We start from the raw sequence: 21,133 nt of genomic DNA, 5'->3' as shown, positions 1-21,133 counted from the left end.
CAAAATATTACATAGTGTATTCTCTGACCTCAATGGAATTAAACTGGAAATCAATAACAATGAGATATCTAGAAAGGTCTAAATGTTTGGAATTCTAAAATACACTCATAAGTAAATCATGGATCAAAGAATGAACCAAAAGGAAAATTAGAAAATATTTTGAACAAAATCCAACATACATTCCTGAAAAAAGACATTCCTTAGCAAACTAGGAATAGAAATCTCTCAACTCAATAAAGGAAATCTACAAAAAAAATTCTATAGTTTACAAGATATTTCATGGTGAAAAGGCTGAATGTTTTCCTCCTAAGGTTAGCAACAAGGTAAAATATGTCTGCTCTTACTGCTTCTACTCAACATTTGCACTGGAAGTTGCAGCTAGTGCAATAAGGCAAGAAAAAGAAACAAAAGGCATCTGGATTAGAAAGGAAGAAGTAACACTGTTTATATTCACAGAGGACATGATCCTCTAGGTTCAAAATCTGACGGATCCTACAAAAAAAGCCATTGTACGAAGTGACCTTTACATCAAGGAAAGTGGCTGATATTTGTTGCCAATGATAAAATAGGAGCTTTCAAGCGTAAATTAGAATTTTGAAAAACTTGTACCCACTACCATGAACTCCTTTAGCTTCTAGTTATTTAAAGATTTTTGTGATGAGATCAAAGTTAATATTAATATGTATATATCATTATCTGATATTGTATATGAAATATGTCAACATTTGGAAGGTCTGAAAAACTCAGCAAACCAATGAACAGTACATGATGTTATAAAATCATGCATGAGTAAAAGATTCATCCAAAATAGGAAAAAGACCAATGGATTTTAATCTAACAGTATGAAAAGCTTTTTGATATGGTTTCTGATTCCATATTACAAATAACCTTTAAGAAACTACCACTTATTGAGTTTTTGTGTAGTATTAAAAAAAATCTAATACACCTTCCTTTTCTAACTACCTATTATAAGGTTGAATTTTCTTCCTATATTTCAGCTAAACATACTGCAACAGACTAAATCCTGATGTCTTCTTGTAACACATTGCTATATTTAAAATGGATAACCAACAAGGGCCTACTGTATAGCACAGGGAACCCTGCTCAATATTCTGTAACAACCTAATTGGGAAAAGAATTGGAAAAAGAATAGATACATGTATATTTATAACTGAATCACTTTGTTGTACACCTGAAACTAACACAACATTGTTAATCATTGTTTATATACCAATATAAAAAAAGTTAAAAAATAAAAATAAAATAAAATACAAAAAAAAAAAAAAGTCCTGATGTTTTCTATCAGCCCAGACATTAATGAGATTTGCAAGAATGTAAATCAAAGCTATCCTGAATCTCACTTTTTTTTGTTTGAAAAATATAGTTATTTCTCTTTAAAAACAGGGTAACTATGTTAATGTAATGGCTTTTTTTAAAGAATTAATAAATACTTTTTAAACTTCTTAGTTTAATTTCTAATATGGTAAATATTAACAGCTATAACCCACATAAACAAAACTTTTTAGAGTCCTCAATAATTATTAAGAGTGTAAAGGGGTCTCGAGATGACAAATTTTGAGAGTCACTGTGCTAGATGATATAACAATGTCCTTTAGCAGGCAAGAGATGGGATCTAACATGAAGTAGAGGGACTAACTTTGGATAGGAGCATATATAGTTCATCCATGATAGCAGAAAGGAAGTTAGTGCATGTGGGTACAGATATGGGTAGGTGAAAAGACAAGGTGGTAGGGGCAGTGCAACATGACAAGTAACTCACTCATAAGGCAGTGAAGAAAAGATTCAAGGGCTACATTTTAAAGATACAACATACAAAAGGCTTCAGACTAGCACCTATCATTCACCCCCTCCAAACCTTAGAAAATATCATTAGAAGTGATCAGTGTCAAAAACAAAGGGTATCCTAGCTGGACCACCTGAGTTATTTGCCCAGAGCTTTGAAAAGGAAAAAAGGAAGGAGTATTCTAAGCATGGGAAATGAGATTTGAGAAATAGAAGCAACCAAACTGCATATTATTAACCTTGTGATTAAGGCAGAAAATGAGGCAGAGTGTAGAATGATTTGAGAACAGTCAGGGAAGGTTCGGGTTAGATGGAAGAGAAAACAAAACTGTAGGAAATATTCAGGTTTACCTGTCTACTCCATCCCAGCGATATCCAGGCCAGATATTGAACCTGTTGGGAGGAGGTGCTGGGCCACTGTAGCGAGGTCTCACTAATGACAGGAGAGGGAGAAAAGTTAGTTACCTACGTAATTCAAATCAGAGCTCGATGGCAGTGGGAAAAAATTTCTTTGCACAGAAGTCTCTATTGAGTTAAATCTAAATTCCCCAATACAAGAAATGTGAAATTGTATGGGAAAGCCTTCTTTGCACATAGCTATGTATCATCACCCTATTGATTTTCTCTCTTCACGTAAGTCACCTCATTCTCTGAAGATTCCCAGAAGGCTCACCTTTCTTATTCTTGCTCTCCTTGGCCTTATTCTTCTTGATCAAGTTGGCCATGGGGTCCCCCTCTCTTTCTTTTTCCCTCAGCATCCGATCTAGATCTTCATCATCAATATAGCGGGCCAGAGGCTTTTGCATTTCCTTCATTGCATCCTCCACATTTTGTTGCTGCTGCCGGCGCTGTGCAAGCCTGGACAAAAAGAACCAGGAGTGTCTGCTATCCTGTTTAACATTTCCACTCTTACACTGAGATGTACTGCTACATTTGGAGAACCTCCTCTTTCCAGCAGCCTAGGCCAAATACTGAAAAAGGTAAAATTCTTAGAATACCAACTGGAAGTGTGGAATATATCAGTATCTTAGGAAGGAGACTGAGCACACTGAATTTCCCATTCCCAAAAACAGCTTTGGGGCTTCCCTGGTAGCGCAGTGGTTGAGAATCCACCTGCCAATGCAGGGGACATGGGTTCAAGCCCTGGTCCGGGAAGATCCCACATGCCGCGGAGCAACTAAGCCCATGTGCCACAACTACTGAGCCTGTGCTCTAGAGCCCGCGAGCCACAACTACTGAGACCGCGTGCTGCAACTACTAAAGCCCGTGTGCCTAGAGCCCATGCTCCGCAACAAGAGAGGCCACCACAGTGAGAAGCCCGCACACCACAAGGAAGAGTAGCCCCCGCTCGCCGCAACAGGAGAAAGCCTGTGCACAGCAACAAAGACCCAACACAGCCAAAACTAAATAAATAAAATAAATAAATTTATAAAAAAAAAAAACAAAAAACAGCTTTGAAGGCAGAAGAATAGAGAAATGACTTCCTCCGGTCACTGCAGTCTTGTTTTTCCTTTCAGTGGTTCTCTTACCCTTTTCCCCACTGAGCATACAGCTCATCTCTCTCCGAGTCCTTCTCCGCTTTTCTCCTCTGCTCTAAACGTTCCAGTTTCAAATTCCTCTTACGACCAAACTTATCTCGAAATACGGTTTCAGCATACTGGAATTCAGCTGCAAAGGAAAATTATACTTTTAAAGATAAACACCAGGTATCAAAATCAGAAATAATATTCTAACAGCTGAAATCAACCACGTGGGGTTCTGATGCTGGATAAGAACCTTCACAGCCAGACTACTAGTAGTCCCTACCAACATCTAAGTGCATATTGGCGATGATCCTGAAAATTAACATTTTTCAAGAAGGAAAAGAACCACTTGAACCCAATGAGAAGTTAAAATAATGCACAAAACCAGAGCTGAAATTTGACAGCAATTAAAACTTTTAAATATCAGGTATAATAAACTACATTAAAAAAAATAAAAGCTACAAGAGCCTCAACTGGTCTCTGCACTTTCACATTTTTACCTTCAAATGCCATGGTCTCTTGGTCCCGTCTCTTGAGCTCCTGCTGCTCTCGCTGTATGTCAGTTAACACCAACCCAGTTTTAGCCCCAGAATACATGTGTGCAGCCTATGCAATGGAAAAGGGAGCATCCAACATTAAGACAATGCAGCAATAGACTCCATGGGTATACACAGGTGTATTTTTGTCTGATAATCAGCAATAACCAAACCAAAAACTCTAGCTTTATATTCTTATTATCAACCACAGGTTTCACAAAATACAAAAGAAGAAATAAAACTGAATTTCATGGAAAATTAACAGTACTATCAAGTTTAAGAGTAAACAGAAACACAAACCAACAATATGCTAAAGGGAAGGCTAAGCATCGTATTTCTGACTTTTCAGCATATAAACTGCACACATGAAGACTCTCAGGTCACCTGACGAGAAACCTCTATAAAGCTCTAAGCCCTCTGGTAGAGATCAACACTGATAAAATATTTCATTTAAATCACAAAGTCAAGCAAACCTAAGATCCTGAAATTGTGGCTATATTTCAGGATAATGACAAGATATAACCAAATTGAAACGTCTTACTAAACTCCACTCTGTATCAAGATAACAAACCAACCCACAATCAATGTATATACTTATATCCCGATATCCTTAAACAACGTACTAAATTAAATTTGATTAATATTAAATTGCCCATGGACTAAGCAGATACATAAAAATGTCAAGGAGTCCAGCTGAAACACAGACCTCACTCTGTTCCCCAAAAGAGAAGAACCCTACTTCCTGGGCTAGGGACAGGCTGGTCTACCCTACCAGGACCACATGGGCTACAGAGAAACTTACCTGAAAAGTCTGCATTAGAGGAAACGTGCACACCACAGGCTCTATCGTTCTCTTTCTTAACCAACTCACTGGAATAACACTTTTTTTTTTTAATTAATTTATTTATTTTTGGCTGCGTTGGGTCTTTGTTGCTGCGCGCACGCTTTCTCTAGTTGCGGCCAGTGGTGGCTACTCTTCGTTGCAGTGCACGGGCTTCTCATTGCGGTGGCTTCTCTTGTTGCGGAGCATGGGCTCTAGGCACACGGGCTTCAGTAGTTGCAGCACGTGGGCTCAGGAGTTGTGGCACATGGGCTTAGTTGCTCCGCAGCATGTGGGATCTTCCCGGACCAGGGCTTGAACCCGTGTCCCCTGCATTGGCAGGCGGATTCTTAACCACTGCGCCACCAGGGAAGCTCTGGAATAACACTTCTTTACTAGTACTGGTGTTCTTTACAACACAATTACTCAGGGTTCATGCAGATTTGTTTTGCTAATTCAGGCTTCATCACAGATTTAAAATAATACAAAACACTTATTTCCCAGGTGATATGATTTCTAAAAGTCGTTTTATATTTTAAGTGCCTCTCTTTAAGCTCTGGAGACCTACAGTCCAATTTATAATAGTAAACTGCTTACACTAAATGCTTACTTTGTCCCAGGCACTGTGCTAAGAGCTTTACTTACTGACTCATTTAATTCCCACAAGAACCTTATGAAGTACATACTACTATTATCCACATTTTAAAGATGAAGAAGCTGAGGCTTAGAGATATTATGTATCTTGCTCAAATCTCACAGATAGTACATATAAGAAGTATGATCCCAATATGTGATGTTTGACACAAGGTTCATGCTCCTAACTCCATTCTGTAAACTACGTTCTCAGTTTATTCATAAGAAAATAGGAAGTTTCTGTGGACCTATTAAAATGAGATTCATGGAACTGAGAGGATATAAAGGCAGAAGCTCTTTAGGAAATCTGCTATTTGCAAGTTCACCTGGGCTGGGTTAGGCAGTCCTGACTTCAGAGAGAAGAAAAGAGCCCTAGAGGTCCTGTGAGCTAGATTTACTATGCTACTAAGAGCTACCTCTTCCTGCTTTGGCTTGGATCTCTGGGACTTGTACAGAGCTAAAAGACAGGAGTTACTCTAAGAGAAGATATGGCTCCTGAAAATTCTTACCTTCTTTCCCAGAGGCTGACTCCTTCGAGGTGGAGACAGGTCAGAATCAGAAGATTTGGCCCTCTGTTTCCTCCTTGGTGGAGAGAGGTCAGAATCAGAGTTCCCGTGCCTAGGTCTATTCCGTGGAGGTGACAGATCTGAATCAGAATCCCGGGGCCCTGAACTTTGTTTATGCCGTGGAGGAGAAAGATCTGAGTCAGAGGCTTTCCTACTGTCACTTGGGTAGGAAGAAGAGTCCAACATGTGACTCTGATGTCTCCTGGGTGAAGAGCTTTTATGATATTTCCTATGGCTGGGGGAAGAGCCTGGAAATTAAACAGTAAAGTCTTTAATCCCCTTGGCAGAATCTAAAAAAAGAATTTGTCGGGCTAATGTTCAACATTCATTTAGTCCTCTTGTGAGGAACTATCACTAACCTAAATACAAGTACGAATGACATGGGAGAAGAGCAAAGTGAGAAACAACTTTTAAAACCAATAGGCAGGATGTGGGGTTCTATTCCCAAGTTATTAGTGACTGACTAGCATGTGAGATCTCAACATACTCATCTGTGCCATATATATATATATATATATATATATATATACATACATACATATATATATGTGTGTATATATATATATATTTTAGGTTATTAATCTGTTTTGAGTTTATTTTTGTGTATGGTATTAGGGAGTGTTCTAATTTCTTTCTTTTACATGTAGCTGTCCAGTTTTCCCAGCACCACTTACTGAAGACTGTCTTTTTCTCCACTGTGTATCCTCGCCTCCTTTGTCATAGATTAGTTGACCACAGGTGTGCGGGTTTATCTCTGGGCTTTCTATCCTGTACCATTGATCTATATTTCTGTTTTTGTGCCAGTACCATATTGTCTTGATTACTGTAGCTTTGTAGTATAGTCTGAAGTCAGGGAGTCTGATTCCTCCAGCTCCGTTTTTTTCCCTCAAGATTGCTTTGGCTATTCAGGGTCTTTTGTGTCTCCATACAAATTTTAAGATTTTTTGTTCTAGTTCTGTAAAAACTGCCATTGGTAATTTTATAGGGATTGCACTGAATCTGTAGATTGCTTTGGGTAGTATAGTCATTTTCACAATATTGATTCTACCAACCCAAGAACATGGTATATCTCTCCATCTGTTTGTGTCACCTTTGACTTCTTTCATTAGTGTCTTACAGTTTTCTGAGTACAGGTCTTTGACCTACTTAGGTAGGTTTATTCCTAGGTATTTTATTCTTTTTGTTGCAATGGTGAATGGGATTGTATCTTTAATTTCTCTTTCTGATCTTTCATTGTTAGTGTATAGGAGTGCAAGAGATTTCTGTGCATTAATTACACTTAGGTAGGTTTATTCCTAGGTATTTTATTCTTTTTGTTGCAATGGTGAATGGGATTGTATCTTTAATTTCTCTTTCTGATCTTTCATTGTTAGTGTATAGGAGTGCAAGAGATTTCTGTGCATTAATTTTGTATCATGCAACTTTACCAAATTCATTGATTAGCTCTAGTAGTTTTCTGGTGGCACATTTAGGATTCTCTCTGTAGAGTATCAAGTCATCTGCAAACAGTGACAGTTTTACCTCTTCTTTTCCAATTTGTATTCCTTTTATTTCTTTTTCTTCTCTGATTGCCATGGCTAGGACTTCCAAAACTATGTTGAATAATAGCAGTGAGAGTGGACATCCTTGTCTTCTTCCTGATCTTAGAGGAAATGCTTTCAGTTTTTCACCATTGAGAATGATGTTTGCTGTAGGTCTGTCGTATATGGCCTTTATTATGTTGAGGTAGGTTCCCTCTATGCCCACTTTCTGGAGAGTTTTTATCATAAATGGTGTTGAATTTTGTCGAAAGCTTTTCCTTCATCTATTGAGATGATCATATGGTTTTTCTCCTTCAATTTGTTAATATGGTGTATCACATTGATTGATTTGCATAAATTGAATAATCTTGCATCCCTGGGATAAATCCCACTTGATTATGGTGTATGATCCTTTTAATGTGCTGTTGGATTCTGTTTGCTAGTATTCTGTTGAGGATTTTTGCATCTATGTTCATCAGTGATACTGGCCTGTAGTTTTCTTTTTTTGTGACATCTTTGTCTGGTTTTGGTATCAGGGTGATGGTGGCCTCACAGAATGAGTTTGGGAGTGTTCCCTCCTCTGCAATATTTTGGAAGAGTTTGAGAAGGATGGGTGTTAGCTCTTCTCTAAATGTTTGATAGAATTCACCTGTGAAGCCATCAGGTCCTGGACTTTTGTTTGTTGGAAGATTTTAAATCACAGTTTCAATTTCATTACTTGTGATTGGTCTGTTCATATTTTCTATTTCTTCCTGGTTCAGTATTGGAAGGTTATATACCTTTCTAAGAATTTGTCCACTTCTTCCAGGTTGTCCATTTTATTGGCATAGAGTTGCTTGTAGTAGTCTCTCATGATGCTCTGTATTACTGCGGTGTCTGTTGTAACTTTTCATTTCTAATTTTATTGATTTGAGTCCTCTCCCTCTTTTTCTTGATGAGTCTGGCTGAAGGTTTATCAATTTTATCTTCTCAAAGAACCAGCTTTTAGTTTTATTGATCTTTGCTACTGTTTTCTTTGTTTCTATTTCATTTATTTCTGTTCTGATCTTTATGATTTCTTTCCTTCTACTAACTTTGGGTTTTGTTTGTTCTTCTTTCTCTAGTTCCTTTAGGTGTAAGGTTAGATTGTGTATTTGAGATTTTCCTTGTTTCCTGAGGTAGGATTGTATTGCTATAAACTTTCCTCTAGAACTGCTTTTGCTGCATCCCATAGGTTTTGGATCATCGTGTTTTTGTTGTCACTTTTCTGTAGGTATTTTTTGATTTCTTCAGTGATTTCTTGGTTATTTAGTAATGTATTGTTTAGCCTCCATGTGTTTGTGTTTTTTACAGCCTCTTCCCTGATATTTCTTTCTAATCTCATAGCGTTGTAGTCGGAAAAGATGCTTGATACGATTTCAATTTTCTTAAATTTACTGAGGCTTGATTTGTGACCCAAGATGTGATCTATCCTGGAGACTGTTCCGTGTGCACCTGAGAAGAAAGTGTAATCTGCTGTTTTCGGATGGAATGTCCTAAAAATATCAATTAAATCTCTCTGGTCTATTGTGTTATTTAAAGCTTGTTATTTCCTTATTAATTTTCTGTCTGGATGATCTGTCCATTGGTTTAAGTGAGGTGTTAAAGTCCCCCACTATTACTGTGTTACTGTCGATTTCCTCTTTTATAACTGTTAGCATTTGCCTAATGTATTGAGGTGCTCCTATGCTGGCTGCATATATAATTGTTATATCCTTTTCTTGGATTGATCCCTTGATCATTATGTAGTGTCCTTCCTTGTCTCTTGTAACATTTATTTTAAAGTCTATTTTATCTGATATGAGTATTGCTACTCCAGCTTTCTTTTGATTTCCATTTGCATGGAATATCTTTTTCCATCCCCTCACTTTCAGTCTGTATGTGTCCCTAGGTCTGAAGTGGGTCTCTTGTAGACAGCATATATATGGGTCTTGTTTTTGTATCTATTCAGTGAGCCTGTGTCTTTTGGTTGGAGTATTTAGTCCATTCACATTTAAGGTAATTATCGATATGTATGTTCCTATTACCATTTTCTTAATTGTTTTGGGTTAGTTTTTGTAGGTCCTTTTCTTCTCTTGTGTTTCCCACTTACTGAATGAGATCCTTGCTGGGTAGAGTAATCTTGGTTGTAGGTTCTTCCCTTTCATCACTTCAAATATATTTTGCCACTCCCTTCTGGCTTGTAGAGTTTCTGCTGAGAAATCAGCTGTTAACCTTACGGGAGTTCCCCTGTATGTTATTTGTCGTTTTTTCCCTTGTTGCTTTTAATAATTTTTCTTTGGCTTTTTTGTCAATTTGATTAGTGTTTTGGCATGTTTCTCCTTAGGTTTATCCTGCCTGGGACTCTCTGCACTTCCTGGACTTGGGTGGCTATTTCCTTTCCCATGTTAGGGAAGTTTTCAACTATAATCTCTTCAAATATTTTCTTGCGTCCTTTCTCTCTCTCTTCTCCTTCTGGGACCCCTATAATGCGAGTGTTGTTGCCTTTAATGTTGTCCCAGAGGTCTCTTAAGCTGTCTTCATTTCTTTTCATTCTTTTTTCTTTATTCTGTTCTGTGGCAGTGAATTCCACCATTCTGTCTTCCAGGTCACTTATCCATTCTTCTGCCTCAGTTATTCTGCTATTGATTCCCTCTAGTGTATTTTTCATTTCAGTTATTGTATTGTTCATCTCTGTTTGTGTGTTCTTTAATTCTTCTAGGTGTTTGTTCCTTAATTCTTCTAGGTCTTTGTTAAACATTTCTTCCATCTCCTCGATCTTTGCCTCCATTCTTTTTCCAAGGTCCTGGATCATCTTCACTATCATTATTCTGAATTCTTTTTCTGGAAGGTTGCCTATCTCCACTTCACTTAGTTGTTTTTCTGGGGTTTTATCTTGTTGCTTCATCTGGTACATAGTCCTCTGCCTTTTCATTTTGTCTGTCTTTCTGTGAATGTGCTTTTCATTCCACAGGCTGCAGAACTGTAGTTCTTCTTGCTTCTGCTGTCTGCCCTCTGGTGGATAAGGCTACCATCTGTGTCATATTTATCCACACATAAAGAGTGGGCAAAAAACAAACTGCGCTCAGGTCTCAGTGGTGTGGTGAAACTTAAAACTACCTGGATTATATTCTCATGTCCTCAGACTCAAGTATAAAAATGTATTTGAATTTAAAAATTAAAATAGTACCTAGGGACAAAAGATGGAGTAAACAAATTTCACCACACAGGTGTGAATCGTAGACATAAGCATCACAAATCACCTTCCCCAAAAGCAATCTGCAATACATATCAACAGTCCTAAAAGCACAGAACCCTCTGACCCAATAAATCAATTTCTATTGTACTTAGTTTCCTAGGAAACAGATCTAGAAGTACTTCAATTCCCCAGAAATCTATCTAGAAGTAGATAAGGAAATAATTCAGAACAGGGCAACCGTTTACGTATAAGGATGTTCATTATGGAATTATAGAAGAAAAGGTTTAGAAATAACCTAAAATACGCAATATTAGGGAAATGGTTAAGTAAACACCAACAAAAATTATATTAACAAAGAGATGTTCTATGACATGGGGAAGATAATGTTAAGTGTAAAAAAACAGGCAAGATTACACATGCAATATGTACTTACTGCCTAGACAAGTCTCAACTACATCAGAAATGAATAGAAAAAAAAAAGACTAAAAGGACATTGGTTACAACACTAGCAGTGGCTGCCTCTGAATGACAGAATTTTCTATGACCTTTTTCTACATTTCTATGCATTCTATACATGCAACAAACATGTATACAATATCTTTATATGAGGTGGGGAGAATATACAAAAGGATATATAAAAATTTCCTCCCTGCTACTGTAAATTTTTAACTCTCCTCAGCCCAACCTGTCACCACTTCCCTCCAGTTTTTAAAACTTCTCCAAAGCTCCATTCTCATTTCTAAAGATCACAAATACCTAATAAAGCAACTAAAATGTCCAAAAGAAAGTGCCTCGGGAACAAGTCTCTCTCACGGACAATCAAATGCTCACCTTTAGAATCATGCTGCTTACTTCCAAAATGGGATTTTGCTTGCTTTTTCCGTGGAGGAGAGAGTTCTGCGTCATATTCATACTTGCTGTTCTTTGGGAGTGATAGATGAGAAGGTCCTGGCCCCTTCCGATGTGGAGAAGTTTTGCTAGAGCTTTCTGGGACTTTACTGCTTTTGGTTCTGGGCAGTGAATGAGGGACATTAGAAGCCAAGTCAGGGGAATTATGATGGGCCCTCCTGAGCTGTGGTGTGTCCACGGAGTCAAGAGTCCTTCTAGGCTGAGCTGTGTCAGGGGAGCTGTTATGGGCCCTTCTGCGAGGAGAGATATCTGAGGAATTGTGGTGGGCTCTCCTAGGTGGAGATGGATCTGGTGTGTCATGACGGGCCCTCCTAGGAGATACACCTGAAGAATGACGATGAGGCTTCCTGATGGGAGAAGGATCCGGTGAATCATGACGGGCCCTCCTTGGGGGAGATGGGTCTGAGTCATGATAGGCCCTCCTGCGGGGAGATGGATCTGGGGAATCATGACAGACCCTCCTAGGAGGAGATGAATCCGGGGTATCATGACGGACCCTCCTAGGAGATGAATCCGGGGTATCATGACGGACCCTCCTAGGATGCAATGAATCCGGGGTGTCATGACAGACTGTCCTAGGAGGAGATGAATCCAGGGGGTCATGACGGACCCTCCTGGGAGGAGATGAATCCGGGGTGTCATAACAGACCCTTCTAGGAGGAGATGAATCCAGGGTGTCATGACGGACCCTCCTAGGAGGAAACGAATCCAGGGTATCATGATGGACCCGCCTAGGAGGAGATGAATCCGGGGTACCATGACGGAAATGTCTGTGTGAGGGTAGATCTTCATTGTGGCCTAAACACAAACAGCAAAGAGTCAGATTCCTACAAGTGCTCTGTTCACCCTTGTAACCAAAGTTTCAAAAGATGCCCCCGGCAGGATACATCTCAAAACTCTTCAGAAAGCCCAAAAGGTATGCACAACTCTTACTTAGGGGTAGTAAACCAGCACTCATGTATATCCTAAGAATAATCTCTCATGTTTGCCTAACAAGTCATAAATCTGCAAAGCATTTTAAATGTATTTTTCATGTTACATCTTGTTAGGTAAGCAGGGCAGGTATCCTTGCTTTACAGACACGAAAACACAGACTCCAAGGAACTAAGTGATTTCTTACCTAGGGGTCATAGCTACTAAGATGAAGAGATAGGCTAGAACTCCAGCCTTCTAACCCCCAATCCAATGTTCTTCCCAAAACCTTATTTGTACAGAGTTCCCCATCAGAAGCTCCTACTGATATTTAGCCTAGATAATTCATAGTTTGTATCCACTCTTCTTTCAAAAGGCAAATTGACTAAATCTGTGCCGCATCAAAATGAAATGCTGTTAACTATTTAATCCATGCCATTGTGCTCTTTATTAGAGTTGGGGAGAGCATCAGAAAGAAAGGATCAGCATTTACTGATCACCTACTGCATGCCCATTATTTATATAGATTATCTCATTTAATTCTCATAACAAGCCTAGGAGATAAACACTGTCATCCCTATTTTATAGATGAAGAAGTTGATACTCAGCAAGATTAAGTAGTTTGCCAAAGTCATCCTGCTAGTAAGTGGTGGAATGAATATCCAAATCCAGATTTGTTTTTGACTCCAGAGTCCATGTGCAATCTTTGAAAAGGAAAGCATTTGAGAATTTCAATATTCAAAGGCATAACAGAATGAAATGTTTATAGCAAATCAGGACAGTTCCAAAATCCAGTTTCTCTTCTCCCTCTATTTCTTATCACTGATCTCCCTAAACAAATAAAATACAAACACAAATAAAAGTTGGGTAGGACCCAATGAATACTTGTTAAATGGATGAATGAAACGAAGTCAACTCCTTTACTTTGGAGAATAGGATCCTCTGACTGGAATCCACCCCTCAGAGAAAAGTATTGATATCTGTGGGGTACCTGACAGTAAATCTAATCCACGAGGTTGATAAATTCCATGATATTTATAAAAAGGAAGTAAGGGTCAGAGATCAGTCAGGATATTTCCAGTAACAAATGGGCCAGTGAGGACGAGGCAAATGAAAAACAACTATGCACGTTTATGTTTGTGTGTGTGTGTGTGTCTGTGTGTCACTTCCTAGACCTACAGATATGGAAATCAGAAGATTCTCTCTGAAAAAAAGATTGTGAAGAAGACTGGAAACACAACCACAGGATAAGGCAGAAAATAATAGATATGAGTGAACAGGATTCTGATAAAATAATACTGATAAAGTTTTCATTCATAAAACATAATAATAATGTACTAAAAATTGAGGCAAAGGTGATCACTAACCAATAGCCAATTGTCACTTTTGTTATGCATTTTTTTCTAATCAGAATTTTAGGATAATTAACCTAAAGGCACAAAGTATAACACAGAAAGAATAAATCCTGTTTAGGAGTTAATTCTTCTACCCTCCATATGTGAAAGGGAACAAGCATCAAGGGTAAACAGGAGTTAACTATCAAGAAGCAAGATCCTTGCTTATGTAAGAATGGAACAGAGAGGGTAAAAATCAGCACTCTTCCACTGGCCACACAGAGCCCAAATGACTGCTGGGACCAGGGCTGTGACTCAATGGGACCAAGTATTTCTTAGTCTGTGTCCCTTAGTAAGCAGACCTACCACCAAGTTTTTGGAAAAGGGGAAATGACTGCTAAGCCCCAAGTGATGATTTACCAAAGAGCAGTAAGCTGTAAGAATCAAATACCTATTAGCAATTCAAGAAATATGTCTTAATGGCAACTCTTTGTGCTGGGCAGAGGGAGTACTAGGGCAAATAAGACTAGGTCTCATTTCTGCTCAGACATAACAAATGTCCTTTATCAAACTCTCAAGAACTCAAAAAATGTTTTAAATAGAGAGTTAAATTACTAGCCCAGGGAGAGGCTGTAGAGTGGCAAATGGAGGATAATGTGCTGCAAAATACCAATAATTAAGGGAAGAACAAAGAAAGATTTATTAATACAAAAAAGAGGATAGAAAACATTGATCCTTGGCCCATACACGTGTCACTTCAACCTGGGAGAGGACAGAGGTTGCTTTAGTCTCCAAATTCTGTTCCTCAGATTCTCGTAAACTCCTCCAAATATATACTAAGTGCTCTCCTATTCTGGGCCAGAAAGGAGTGGGTGCTGAAAGACACCCAAATGAGTCACTTCCTGACCTCAGTAACCCTAACACCAAAATATAAGAAAAAGTGGAATACTTGGTCTCTCAGTTCTCATATCTTACTACCTCTGAAAAAGTTCCAAATTCTTCTTCACTATATTTTTCAGGATCAGTGACACACTAAAATAAACTATGCATTCCTCTAAAAAGAAAAGTGTAGGACAGAAAAAAAAGGCTTCCCTCAAATCCAACAATACATAAAAAGGATCATACGCCATGGTCAAGCATGATCAAGTTGGATGCAATCCAAGGTCACAAAGGATGGTTCAACATACACAAATCAAATCAATCAGTGTGATACACCACATTAACAAAAGGAAAGACAAAAACACATGATCATTTCAGTAGACAAAGAAAATGCATTTGACAAAATCCAACACTCATTCATGACAAAAACTCTCACCAAAGTGGGTAGAGAGGGGACATATCTCAACATAATAAAAGCCATTTATGACAAACCCACGGCCAATTGTCACTTTTGTTATGCATTTTTTTCTAATCAGAATTTTAGGATAATTAACCTAAAGGCACAAAGTATAACACTTTTTTTTCCTACTATATATCACAGGGAACTACATTCAATATCCTGTAATAAATCACAATGGAAAAGAATATAAAAAAGAATGTATATATAACTGAATCACTCTGGTGTACAGCAGAAATTAACACAACACTGTAAATCAACTATACTTCAATTTTAAAAAAAAAGAGACACTTCTGAGTAAGAGATAAGTAACCACCAGGAAGAACAATTCAAAAGTTTTACACAGAGATAATACTTTAAGGAAGAATTATAAGTGTCTACAAAGGCCCCCCAGGCTATGTAGTTCAAATGTCAAAAGGTCTAAAGCCATCTCCATTCAGTGGGCCTGATTTGTATGAAAAAGCAAATGTGCAGTTTTATGTAAAGAAATAAACATATTGTGTCTTGATGTGAACAAAGCAGCAATGCTATTTTGCAGTTCACACTTTCTAGCTCAGCAAATCATTTACACACAGGATTATACTCATATTGAAAAAAATCTTTTGTCTAGGTGATGTGATTACCTTTGACAACTGGCACTTACTTCATGGTCAGTGGAGCTATAATACTCAACAATGAAAAACTGAAAGCTTTCCCACTAAATTCAGGAATAAGACAAGGATGCTCACTCTCACCACTTCTATTCAACATAGTATTATAAGTCCTAGCCACAGTAATCAGACAAGAAAAAGAAATAAAACCTATCCAAATTGGAAAGAAAGAGGTAAAACTGTCACTATTTGCAGATGACATGATACTCTACATAGACAACCCTAAAGCCACCACACAAAAATGATTAGAACTAATAAATGAATTCAGCAAGGTAGCAGGATATAAGATTAATATACAGATATCTGTTGCATTTCTTTACACTAACAATGAAACATCAGAAAGAGAAGATTAAAAAAAAAAATCCTGTTTAAAATAGCGTTAAAAAAAAATTACCTGGCAATAAACTTAACCAAGGAGGTGAAAGACCTATATGCTGAAAACTATAAATCACTGACAAAGGAAACTGAAGATGATTCCAAGAAATGGAAAGATATTCTGTGCTCTTAGATTGGAAGAATTAATATTGTTAAAATGGCCATACTACCCAAAGCAATCTACAGATTTAATGCAAACCCTATTGAAGTACCCATGACATTTTTCGTAGAAGTAGAACAAATAATCTTAAAATTTATATTGAACCACAAAAGACCCAGAATTGTGAAAGCAATCATGAGAAAAGAAGAATCAAGCTGGAGGTATAACCCTCCCAGACTTCAGACTATGCTACAAAGCTACAGTAATAAAAACAGCATGGTACTGGCACAAAAACAGACACATAGATCACTGGAACAGAATAGAGAGCTAGAAATAAACCCACACACCTATGGTCCATTAACCTATGACAAAGGAGGCAAGAACATATAATGGAGAAAAGACAGTCTCTTCAACAAGCGGTGCTGGGAAAACCAGACAGCCAAATGTAAAACAATGAAATTAGAACATTCCCTCACACCATATACAAAGATAAACTCAAATGGTAAAGACCTAAATGTAAGGCCTAAAACCACAAAACTCCTAGAAGAGAACATAGGTGAAACATTCTTTGACATAAATCGTAGCAATATTTTCTCAGCTCAGTCTCCTTAGGCAAAAGAAATAAAAGCAAAAATAAACAAATGGGACCTAATTACACTTAAAAGGTTTTGCACAACAAAGGAAACCATCAACAAAACGAAAAGACAACCTATGGAATGGGAGAAAATATTTGCAAATGACACAACCAATAAGGCGTTAATATCCAAAATACACAACCAGCTCATACAACTCAATATCAAAAAAAGACCCAATCAAAAAATGGGAAGAAGACCTGAATAGACATTTTTCCAAAGAAGACATACAGATGGCTAAAAGGCACATGAAAAGATGCTCAACATCGCTAATTATTAGAGAAATACAAATCAAAACCACAATGACGTATCACCTCACACCTGTCAGAATGGCTATCATCAAAAAGTCTACCAATAACAAATGTTAGAGAGGATGTGGAAAAAAGGGAACCCTCCTCCACTGTTGGTGGGAATGTAAATTGGTACAGCCACTGTGGAAAACAGTATGGAGGCTCCTTAAAAAACTAAAAATAGAACTACCATATGATCCAGCAATTACACTCCTGGGTGTATATCTGGAAACAATAAAATGTCAATATTATGACATAGTATGAGTGTGTTTCATGTTTGGTAATTGCAATCATTGTTGCTTTTGTTGTGGTCATCCATGTACAATGCTTGGTGTCAGTCTATTTATCTCTTGTAAAAATAAAATACAGTGTGTGTGTGTGTGTCTGTGAAAAAAAAAAAAATTATGTGATTTTGTTGTTGTTGGTTTTATCCAGTGGTTTTCTGAAATTTCATTGAATTGTGTCTATTTGTCTTTTTTTTTTATACTTTTTTATGGACACTTGGGGACACTATTATATATGAAGACTTGGGATCTTCTGATTTATTCTCATCTGTCATTTCCTTGTTGATGTATTTTTCAATTTCCACTTTGCTTTATTTTGTTTTCAAAAATTGTTATTAGGTATATGATGTAATTCCTGGAATGTATTATCTATGAATGTTATCTTTTCATGTTTTCAATTGAGTGATATTTGCCCTAATTTTGGAGAGTTTTATCAATATTTTCTTTTGATCATACCTATTTCAGGAACTGTATTTTTTCACATTATGATTACTAAAGTCCTTATTTTTTAAAACCTAATGCCAGATTTCTGTTGCAGTATCCCATCCAGGACACTACATTATTTTTAATCAAAAAAAAAAAAAAAAAAAACTAAAAATAGAACTACCATATGATCCAGCAATTACACTCCTGGGTGTATATCTGGAAACAATAAAAACACTAATTCAAAAAGATACATGCACCCCAATGTTCACAGCAGCACTATTTCTATAGCCAAGACATGGAAACAACCCAAGTGTCCATCAAGAGACTATTGGTTTAAGAAGCTGCGGGACACACACACACACACACACACACACATACACACACACACAGAGACACACATACACACACCTAAATATTACTCAGCCATAAAAAAGAATGAAATATTGCCACTTGCAGCAACATGGATTGACCCAGAGAATATCATACTAAGTAAGTCAGACAGAAAAAGACAAATATTATATGATATAATTTATATGTGGTATCTAAAAAATAATACAAATGAATCTATATACAAAACAGAAACAGACTCAGACATAGAAAACAAACTTATGGTTACCAAAGGGGAAGGGGGGAAGGGGTAACTTAGGAGTATGGGATTAACAGATACAAACAACTGTACCTAAAACAGATAAGCAACAAGGATTTACTGTATAGCACAGGGAACTATATTCAATATCTTGTAATAACCTATAATGGAAAATAATCTGAAAAAAATATATATATATATATCTGAATCACCTTGCTGTACACCTAGAACTAACACAGTCTTGTAAACTATACTTCAATTAAAAAAGAAAAAAAAAAAAAAGGCTTCTCCTATAAATGGGAAATTCAGATTTACCGATTGTTGGAACTCACCTCCCAGAAGCTTCCATTTGGCACTGGAACGAAAGGCTTCCATCTGCTTTACCTCTTCTGGCCGCTCATCCACAAACTCAGCCACCTGTGGGAGTCAGAACAATACGTTAAGGAAATCCACAGGATCCAGCCAAGTAGCACTGTTGTTGTCTCAAGAACCTGAAGCTATGACTATTCCATTCCTATTAATACACGGCACATGAAGACCCAAAACGGCCATGAAGAAACCGGTACTGGTCCTCAGTTACATTTGCTCCATAAACCTGTGATTGTCACTGGATGGTTTAATTATAGATCTTTCTCTGACTAATCAATTTCCCTCCAGAGGTTAATTTCTTTCATTACAAACCTTATTAATGTGCCAGGTATACAACTGCCACTTGTAAGCTAAAAGCTAAACTCCTTTTACCCTTTTACTTTTACATTCAGAGTGAAAACACAGGCAGGTTTCCTGTCATCCTATCATTCATTAAGGGCTTTGGACTCCTTATGAAAACTTTCTTCTTGTAGGTAGTCACAATGACAGTTTTTCTAGTATCCAACCAAAAGAAGTCACTAAAATGTTCACAGACTCATAGAATCTTTAAGGGATAAGACCATATTTCATATCATCCAAATTCCCAAACAAATCTGGAAACTTCTCTACGGTATCCTTGATAAATGATCACTCATGTAGTCCCTCCCTGACAGGGAACTAATTCACTGACATGGAACTCATGTTACAAGGCAGTCCCCTGCATTTTGGGGCTAGAAAGTTCTTAGTTTCATTGGACCCATATCTACCTTCTTATAACTTCTTTCCATCCACCCTAGACCCACCTCTGATGCAACTGATCCCCTTTCCACATGATAGACCTTCCAAGATGGCTGGCATAATAAATTCTAATTACACAGTAGCAACTATGAGCAAGGCACTGTGTTTTGTGCTTTACTTATATTATCTCACTTAATCCTCACAAAAGTCCTGGAAAGAAAGGCTCCACACTACTAAGAGCAAACTATGGCTCAGAGAAGTTAAGTAACTTTCTCAACCTAGCAAGTGGCAGAACTGAAACTCAAACCCAGGTTTGAATTCCCCTCTACTTCTTCTCTTCTCCCAAGATCCTACCATCATTCTTCATATAACCTAGTTTTGAGATCTCTCACTGGGCATTAAAAACACAGGCTTTCAAACAAGATGGGGTTTCCCTGGTGGCACAGTGGTTAAGGATCCGCCTGCCAATGCAGGAGACACGGGTTCGAGACCTGGTCTGGGAACATCCCACATGCTGCGGAGCAACTAAGCCCGTGCACCACAACTACTGAGTCTGCACTCTAGAGCCCACGAACCACAACTACTGAGCCCGCATGCCACAACTACTGAAGCCCGTGTGCCTAGAGCCCGTGCTCCACAACAAGAGAAGCCACCTCAATGAGAAGCCCGCGCACCACAACAAAGAGTAGCCCCCGCTCGCCGCAACTAGAGAAAAGCCTGCATGCAGCAACAAAGACCCAATGCAGCCCCAAATAAATAAATAAATAAATTTATTTTAAAAAAACATGATGAATTGAGATCTAAATTCCCAGCTTTGCCCCTTAATATTTGTATAACCTTTGGCAAATTATTCTAAGCCTCAATTTCCTCATTTGTAAAAGCAGGATCAAAGGATTGCTATGAGGATTCAACAGATAATTCATGTAAGCTTAGCAGTGCTTGGTACATGGTAAATTACACCTATTAATCTTGTGCTGCCTCTATTACTGTGGTTGTCCTAATTATTGGTTGTGATAATCTTGGAGTAACAAAAATGAATTCAATAATCAAGGTCTGTTGTAACAAGCATAGAGTCTAGCAGTGGGGCTAAAGCTTCCCTTCTTTAGGTTTTGGGGCAATCATAAGAGCAAAAGACAATATTATGAAGCAAAATTAAAAGACCTGACTAGAAAAAATCAAAATTTTTAAATGTCAAAAACTATCATAAATGAAGAGGCCAATGACAAAATATACCTATGGCGTGTAAAACAGATAATATATTCCTATTATACAAATATCAAATAAATCAATGAAAAAAATTAAAACTCCAATTTTCTAAAAAAATGGACAAATACAGGAAATTCATAAAATACAAAAGCCCAATAAACATATGAAAAATCATTCATTTTACTATTTTTCAAAGAATCTGGATACCACTGTTCACCTGCCAAATTGACATAGGTTTGCAGTTGTTTTTGTTGATGTGAATAATGTTCCAATATTGATGAAGAAATGGGGAAACTGACATTCCCATACACCTCTAGTGGGAGTGTAAATTCTTACCACCTTTTGGAAAGCAATATGGGAAACACCTCAAAATGACCATACTCTCTAACCTATTGATTTCACTTCATAGG

The 21,133-nt window shown here is 37.6% G+C and overlaps 1 protein-coding gene across 1 annotated transcript in view; it reads right to left on the bottom strand.

Annotated features, from left to right (window-relative positions):
* The window catches only part of BUD13 (BUD13 homolog), a 35,088-nt gene that overhangs the window by 9,956 nt on the left and 3,999 nt on the right, over positions 1-21,133 (bottom strand). The window contains exons 3-9 of the mRNA XM_059930347.1: positions 18,764-18,848; positions 11,429-12,304; positions 5,825-6,129; positions 3,827-3,932; positions 3,333-3,471; positions 2,477-2,661; positions 2,155-2,236 (exon numbers count right to left, since the gene is read on the bottom strand). Coding sequence (XP_059786330.1) covers positions 2,155-2,236; positions 2,477-2,661; positions 3,333-3,471; positions 3,827-3,932; positions 5,825-6,129; positions 11,429-12,304; positions 18,764-18,848 — 1,778 coding nt within the window. The remainder of the gene's footprint in view (positions 1-2,154; positions 2,237-2,476; positions 2,662-3,332; positions 3,472-3,826; positions 3,933-5,824; positions 6,130-11,428; positions 12,305-18,763; positions 18,849-21,133) is intronic.

This window comes from Balaenoptera ricei, chromosome 8 (assembly GCF_028023285.1).
Source record: "Balaenoptera ricei isolate mBalRic1 chromosome 8, mBalRic1.hap2, whole genome shotgun sequence".
Taxonomy (NCBI): domain Eukaryota; kingdom Metazoa; phylum Chordata; class Mammalia; order Artiodactyla; family Balaenopteridae; genus Balaenoptera; species Balaenoptera ricei.
Note: the sequence above shows the minus strand (reverse complement) of the source record. Positions and strands in the feature narration are given on the sequence as shown.